Source organism: Musa acuminata, chromosome BXJ2-8 (assembly GCF_036884655.1).
Source record: "Musa acuminata AAA Group cultivar baxijiao chromosome BXJ2-8, Cavendish_Baxijiao_AAA, whole genome shotgun sequence".
Lineage (NCBI taxonomy): Eukaryota > Viridiplantae > Streptophyta > Magnoliopsida > Zingiberales > Musaceae > Musa > Musa acuminata.
In genome coordinates, this window is record NC_088345.1 from 6,659,585 (window position 1) to 6,668,005 (window position 8,421).

Consider the following 8,421-nt stretch of genomic DNA (forward strand, 5'->3'; position numbering starts at 1 on the left):
ATTATTAAGTTTATTATAAAAAGGACTTTCAAATGCATCCTTTAGTCCATTTGAGAACATAATCTTATATTTTCATACATCATATGAACTATTATCGACTTGGATGTTTGAGCATAGATTATATTCAAACCCTCCATATATTTATACAACCAAAATATAAAATAATAATTTTAATATAAAGCTTTGGCAGAGTGTTAATATGTCATGCCAAATGCATCTATCTTGTAAATTAAGAATCAATATATTTCAAATGTCAACATCAAGGTTGGGATTGGTTATGCAAAATATAATCGACAAGATCGAACATGCACAAAAACATGTCCATCAAACAAACAAACAAACAAGAGAGAAAGAGAGAAATTGATAATGAAAGTAAAATAATTCATCAAACATAACTATTATAAACTTTCTAGATTATTGTTATGCACATCAAACAAAAAGTTTTTAGAACTTATCAACTAATGACAATTCCTCTTTCGACTAATGCATCTCTAATAATTGTGCTAATGAAACATAAAAATTAACAAAGGAAAAATAATTTAGAAATACACAAATCAGGAGGCATGTAAGAAAATGATTTATTTTCCTATATTTATGATTTCTTCCTCGGTTCTTTTTCCTATCATATTTTGAACATTAAATATTTTTCTATATCTTGACTTTTCATGTTCATCTCCTCCTTCACCTCTTCTTTTCCTTAGTATCAATTTAAATAAAGTTGGATAAAATTAGCTAGCTGAATGAATTCAATTGATTCTAATTCTTATCAAAAATAATTTCAATAGACATCTAATTTTGAGAATTTATTATATATATAAATATTATATATATACGCGCGCATGCGGGCGCGCACGGGTGTGCACATATATGAATATATGTGAAAATATCGCGTGTTGCATCAATGTTTAACAAGTGATGTATATGAATATATGTGTGGTGTGTGTGTGTGTTTTAGATACTTGTTGTAATGGTTTGAAAAATCTCACACATGAAACCTATTCAAATCGATGAAATCTTTTAGATATAAGTTTGTATTCTATGAGTAAAATTTCTTTTATAATTTAATTGCACAGTACAAAAATTCAGCATTTGCATGCTCAATTTGGATATGCATTTCTCAATCAATTTCACTACAAATCAATAAGACAATTATCATTTAAAAAAATTAAATTAAGAGGAATTGAAGACAATAATTGATTTTTTTTATTTTTTTTGATCTCATTATAACTTGTCAAATGTCTTACGAAGATATTCCTAATACCCTTAGAACCAAATGTAAATAGGAAGTGATCCATCGCTATAAAATAGAGAGGTATTTGATATCAAATGTAATTGTAACAATATTAAGCAACTAAAAATAGAGAGCATCAATAATTTACGTAAATAAATATAATAAAAAATCACAAGGTATTTGAACACATCCATTAATCAATAAGGATGAAGTGCGAGAGGTTTACGATGATAATATAAAATCCAAAGAGCACATAAGAAATTTGAATACTCTTCTTGCAGAGAAATTAAGGAAGTGATCCATTGATAAGCCCAAAGTACATTTGAGTATCGAGCACTCACGTATGGTGTCAAGTGTCTATTGGTTGATGGAATGTGAATCGACTCGCTGATATGATGGGTCAAAGTTGACCAATGCCAAGTCGCGTTGGCTCAGTCTACTCTCAGGCTGTTAATATTCCCCCCATTAAGCAGAGGAATTCGCCAATTGTCTCGCCACCATTTACGGCCCTCTCAGCTGATAACGTCACACATGCAAATGTATTGTCAACCGTAGTGGTGGGAAAGACTTTGCTTCACTACTAAAGCGCATTTCGACTCTTATAACCCAAATAAACATGTCGATCTGACTTCACAGCCATGTAAAGCACGCACCCACAGATATATAACTATATCACCACCATCCTTTCGTTGTTGGTGTTGATTGAGATGGGCATGGCGTCCGGGCAGCTGGTGGTGGTGCTGCTCCTCCTGGTTTCATGCTTGCAGGTTCCGATGGCAGCGAGGGTGGTGGAAGGGAAGTCGTGGGTCGAGCGCCGCCGCATCTTGCCGCAGTCTACAAAACCGACGTCGAGGCTTTCGAATTGCACCCATGATCGCACCAAGAGTGGCGGAGCTTGTTTCCGCAAACAAAAGCATCGAAGGTCTATACTCTCCTCTGATAATTCTATCGTGCAACATATTATTCCAGTGATTATTTACTTTTAGTATTTCGATTCATATATTAAAAAAAATTTATTGATATTTATGTACTTATGACAATAAATTATCTAGATTCATTTATCCTAACGTCATCGATTTTAATAACGAAAATATAAAAAATAATAAATTTAAAAATTTTAGATGATGATGACGAATAGTGTTAGTGGTGATGGACGATGATATCACGAGAAGCCGTAGGTGACTGAATAATTTTACCTTCATCTATCTACAATAATTACTCGTAGTCCCCAACAACACCGTCATTTATTATTATCGACGTCGTCCACTATCACTAATTGAAACGTAAAATTATTTATTTTTATATTTTAAAAAATAAAATCGATATCATTAGGATAAATATATCTAGATATTTTACCTTTATGATTATAAAAATATTGATATACAAATTTTAAAATAAAAAAATTAAAATATTAAATATAAAAAAATAATTAAAAATAAAATAAAATATGTAATTAATCTTAATCGTGACTGACAGGAAATTCTCTCTCTCGAAGGGAGAAGTTGCCGCTTCCATATACTTGGTTTGTGTTTTTCTTGCTTTCTCGATACTTCGGGTTGTACCTAATAAATTGCATGGACTATATGATTGACCGCATCAGGCTTGTCACAATCAAAAAGCACTTGCCATCACGAAGGACGTGAGAAGAGGCTGCCTCGACCGACCCTTTATCTCCACCTCCGCGTGTTGCTGTTAGAAATTTCCTTCAAATCTTTGACATGACACATCAAGCAGCAGCCACGTACACCCTCCACGTCAGGTGGGACCATTTGGTACCTCATCTGTCAGTCTTCCGTTGACTAAATAAAATTAGGTTAGTGCATGATCACATAAATTTGTAATAATCGAGGTTGAGATTTGCGAAAAGGGAAATTGAAAGACGTGATGATATTTGAGAAATATTAATATATATTTTTTTATCGGGTTTCTTTTTTTCTTTCATAGTGTAGAAGAATTCTTGAATCTTTCTTGCAACATTATCATCCCTATCATATCATAAAGACCGTCACAACAACTGTTGAAACCCAATCATTTCATACATGGCTTCCTCCGAGTATTAAATATCACAAGAATCCCATGAATAGTAGTTTCTCTGCAGACACCACAAGCCACAGCCTCCGCACTGCATGAATACAAGAGCTGTCTGCCACATATATCACGCCCAGACCCCGCCTTACCAGTATCTTCCATCTCTTCTTGTACCGCCTCCTCTCTCTCTCTCTCTCTCTATATCTGAATCTAAGAGGGGCTGATATACTGTGTAAGAGCGAAAAGGACCTCTCGTTGGAAATTACCAGCTCGCGCCTCACCTCGTTCAAGGCACTGACACCAATGACAGTTCTAAGACATGCAGTCTACCCGCTCCCATCGGCTTCGTCTGACAAAAACATCAGTGTCACCTACACCAGGGAGGAGGTGAGAGAGAAAGAAAAGATTCCAATCACTCGAGACTATGAAACCCAGAAGGGCAAGTAACCAATGATACCACCACCCTACAAATCGTTTCCTAACAATGAGCTATGGACGTCCTCGTACCTATTGTCGACGAGATGAGTGGTGGTGGAGGTGGCTGAAGGATGCTGAATCATTGGCCTCCAAGCTGAAGCTGTAAGCAAGCAAAGGTCCTTCCACCCCAGCTTGAGCGTGCCATTTTCTTCGACCAAAGTGTAGCCGTCGGACGGGAACATGCCAAGGAGGAGGGTGGCCTGGGCTGCCGCGTTGCCGGCAAGCGAGACGCCTCGGAAGCCGGACTGGCTCAGCTTCTCCCGCCAGTTGCTGAACTTGACCTGGCCGGTGCGCGCCGGGCCACCCACGGCGAGCACGTTGCGTATCTCGCGGGAGAGGAGCTGCTGCTCGACGATGTGCCGCTCCTGGCTGTCCTCGCCGTAGCTGGCGCCGAGGGAGTCGAAGAGGGCGGAGTAGTAGTGGATGGCTTCCACGAACCGGGCCAAGAAAGAACCTGCTTGGCTGAGGTCCTGCTCTACCATCGTCACAACCTTGGGGGCCAACCTGCACGCCCATGCGAACAATCAATGTTGCCAATACAGAGACCGTCATCACCATTATTGCCTTAAAAGAAACAACAATGATTACTGGAACTCTGGAAGACGATGGAGGGGAGAAAAAGAAGTCTTCGGGGTAGAAATAATGAGCTACTCAAAAAGTTCAAGCGAGTCCTTCGAAGCGATCTCTCTCTTTTGTGCACACTTCCAAATGACATAAACTAAACGTTTCAAGACGACGTAAGGCTATAAGAATGATTAAACAAAGAACTCGTTGTATAGACTCTTATCACCTTTATCGAGCTTCTGAAGATATCTTTCAGAAAAGTGTGATAATAGGAGATCAGAATATCACAAATGTCGAAACTTGGAGCAAGATCAGAGGTTAACACAGAAGAGGAAAACGAAGGCTAGCCATATAAGGTAGTAATGATTAGATCGTCTCCTTGTAATCTTTTCATGGAGTAAAAGAGAGTGATGGTGATGATGTCGACGATGAAAAGCCACGGAGGGTTGAAGAAGAGTCGCTCTGTTTGTACGCGAAGCAGCAACCATTTGCGTTAAAGAACAAAAGGTCTGAAGCAGCAAGAAAATAACCTAAACTTTAAGTAAAGAAGGGGGAGGCTGTTGTACCGCTGGAGAAGCCAGAGAGTGTTGGTGTCGGAGCCGGTGACGTCGTACAGTGAATGGCGGAGCCAGTGCACGGCGAGGGCCTCTTGGCGAGAGACGCCGAGGCGCTCGGGGTTCAGATTCCCGACCTTCTCGACGACGGGTACGAAATCAAAGGGGAGGCCTAGCGTGTCGGCGAAGTCGGAGAGGCGCTTGCCGGTGGCCTCGAGTGCTTCCATGGAGGAGCCGACGCCGGTAAGGCGCACTTGCGGCGGGCCGTTAGGGCGAGAGGCCAGGATGTGGAAGAGGCCCGGCCACTGGAGTCCTTGCATGATGTCGAAGTCGATGATGTGCACGCGGTCCTCCAGCTCGAACGCCTCCTGGATGACCTGGTTGGCCGTAAAGTGGGAGAACTTGACGAAGGGGCTAATGCCGTTGAAGACCTGGAAGGCGGAGGCAAGGCGATGGCGGTGGGGCACCGTCCGGAGCGGCGAGTAGAGGCCCAGGCACGAGCTCACCAACCGGGCCGACATGGCTTCAGAGAAGTAGGCCGCCACGCGCTGCGCCGACGTGCCGAAGGGGGTCGACAGCTCCGAGATCTCCAGCAGCAGAAGGCTGGCCTCGTCCAGATTGTCGGCGGCCACCGCCTCCGCACACTGGAGCAGGAGCGTCAGCAAGTGTAATCCCTCCGCCTCCTGCTTCCTCTGCTGCAGCTCTTCCCTCTTCTCCTTCGCGGCTGCGGCTGCTGCCGCGGATTCGGCCGCAGCAGCAGCCGTGGCCTCGTCGGAGGAGGCGGAGTTGGAGCTCCGTGGAGGTCGAGATTGCGGTGGTGGCTGCGGCTTCTGTTGTGCACCCTGGAGGCGACTCGCTGGCTCTTCCCATCCGACGCCAGCAACTGCTGCTGCGGACGACAAATATGACGCCGTGTTGGCCGGTGGCACTGTCTCCGGCAGCGGCGGGGCCATACTAGCATCCCTTCGCCGCTTGTCGGAGGGATCTGGCGCTAGGCTCCCGGAGAGGGAGGGCAGACACTGGGTCGGTGAAGGGTCGGAGACGAGCGACCGGAGGCGGAACTCGAGGAGGGCCGCCAAGCCAGGGTTGCAAGGGTGCACGATCTCGCGGACGCTGTTTACTATCTGAGGGATGGAAACCTCCCCGCCGGCAGCGGAGCTACAAACTATATCACGTATAATCCCGTCCACCCAATCCGTGCCTGCTGCGGCGTCATCGGAGGCCCCACCACCGGCGACAGAGGAAGCAACAAGCTGAAGGCCCTCCGCTCTCGAAGCAGGCAAGGCAATCCGATGGGTCTCGGGCGGAAAAAGAGGCAAGCCAGAGAACCCACAAACGGTCAGCGAAGGAAGAGCAGGAGGAGGCAAAGATGTAAAGAGAGGAGCACTATGAGTAGCAGTAGTAGTAGCAGGCAACAAAAGGGAAGCAGCAGGGCTGTGTTGGGCGGCATCGACGGACAGCGTTGAAGGCGGATTCAACAGGACGGAGGGTTGGCCAGAAAAGTCCCCTGAGCACGTCGGATTCCCGGAGGAAGTGGAGGAGGCGCCAGTTGCAGCGCGGCGAGGCAGGCGACCAGGGTTGTAAGAAGAATCAGGCTGAAGGTCGAGCTCGGACACCAGCCGCTTCCTCGCCATCTTATCTCGTCCCTGCTGCTGCTGCCGACGATGATAGAACTGCTGGGGTGGCAACAACAGAAGAATAGTAGGGGAGGAGGAAGGGCAGAGTGAGAAGTACTATGAATAAGGGAGGATGCAGCAGAGGAGGCCTGAGCTGGGGGGAGTGACGAGGAGGAGAAGGAGGAAGGAGGTGCAGGCCATCAGAAAAAACAAGGGGAAGCAGCACTCCGCATGCCAGTGGAGGGGGGGGGGGGGGGGGGGGGGGGGGGCGCAGGTCTCGCGGGAGAAGAGGCAGCAGCGATCGCAAGAGCAGCAGTAGCAAGCGCAGGAGGATACCAACAACAACAATAGCCACCTCAATGATTATAATAGCACAGACACAGTCAGAGAGGGAGAGAGTATTAGCCTGAGATGGAGGAGGCGCATCGCTCTGGGGTCCGTTTAAGGCCGGGTTACTACAAGGAGATAACGGCGGGGGATTTGGACATGGGCGCTTGGATTCGATTCCCTGCTCTCTCTCTCTCTCTCTGCTTCCTGCTTCCCTCTTCCTCAGAACACGCTAATATATCTATTGTGCAACGGGGAGAGGTTCGAGGATAATGGACCCGCAGTCTGATGCCTGGTTTACTTGGGGAGGTGGATTTGTTTGGTGGTTTACTTGGATGGAAGAAGCCTTTTGCTTTTGACTTGGGGTGTGTAGTTACTGGCGGACGGGGCGTGGACGGAGAAAGGGCGGGATGGGTTGGGAGGGTGGAGAGCTCAGACGGCCGCGTCGTTGGACTTCCCTTCCCTTCTCTTTTTGCGACTGAAGAAGAGGTTCGCCTTTGCGATCTCTTTCTTTTTTGTTGGCGTTGACACTGTGTTCATTGTGTCCTCGTAACCAGTCATTTCTGGCAACTTAGGCATGCAATAGGTGTTAAGGTCAAAGGCACTATGGGGTATTCAATATCCGTCATTTGAAAGTTTCCAAATGAAGATTCTAATAATATGCATGCATTTTATTATAATCTTCTAAATATTTAAAGTTCTACATATGTTACTCCCTTTAACATTCATCTAATAAAATCAAGTTAAACTATCAATATTACCATTATATAATACTATGATGATATATATAACATGTCTCTCAATCATCAACCATGTAAGACTATCCTCTAAATCGATCTCTCTTAATTACACATCCGAATATATATATATATATATATATATATATATATATATATATATATATATATATATATATATACATATATGACTCTTTAATTTATTGGGTTTATCTTATCAAATTATATCTTGACTTGCTTAATTTTTTTTAATTTTAATATTTTCAAATCAAATTTTATCCATCTAGCTCTGATACCATGTCAATAATCGAATATTAATAAATCTAAATCAAATTAATTAATATTAATATTGAGACATCAATTCGAGTTAAGCTTCTAAGTTATGATTAAGATCCAATATATGTAATTTGATTTTTTTAATCCTTAATAATATGAACTATCATATTAGTTTATATCTTTTTATCTCACACATATATAATATTTTCAACGATAATTACTATTCATATAGAGTGTCTAAGTATTATTATATTATAAATTTAATAAATTTACCAATAGTTCTTAGAGGCATAAGGTGAGCTATTTAATTAGGTGTGTGCTATCAAATGGAGAATTAGTAGATATCGATGTCAATATCAGATTGTTATGTTGTCAAATTGGACTCCTATGAATTGATTATGATTGCTAAACTAAGCCATCATCTTAAGTTGCATGAAAGTTGAGGAATAAATGGATGGGAGTTCTATCTTTTTTTTCTCCCATAATAGAAGTATAATACTAATATAAAATATTTTGACGATTAATCACTATCAGACACCTAGTCATCACTCGGAGACTGACATGAAAAGAAAAAGTTTAAGTTACCTTTCGTTTGTCTACCTTCATGAACA

The 8,421-nt window shown here is 43.1% G+C and overlaps 1 protein-coding gene across 2 annotated transcripts; it reads right to left on the reverse strand.

Moving 5' to 3' along the window:
- Nucleotides 1–3,420: 3,420 nt before the first annotated feature.
- On the reverse strand, nt 3,421–6,702 carry LOC135587058 (protein SCARECROW 2-like). 2 transcript variants are annotated; one of them, XM_065120416.1, is made up of 3 exons: nt 4,867–6,702; nt 3,767–4,240; nt 3,421–3,608 (listed from the first exon to the last, which is right to left on the reverse strand). In XM_065120416.1, the coding sequence occupies exons 1-3, from the start codon at nt 6,486–6,488 to the stop codon at nt 3,572–3,574; spliced, it is 2,133 nt and encodes a 710-aa protein (XP_064976488.1). In that variant the 5' UTR covers nt 6,489–6,702; the 3' UTR covers nt 3,421–3,571. The 2 variants fall into 2 exon arrangements, with proteins under 2 accessions (XP_064976488.1, XP_064976489.1); XM_065120417.1 differs by having other exon boundaries at nt 3,451–3,630.
- Nucleotides 6,703–8,421: the final 1,719 nt, after the last annotated feature.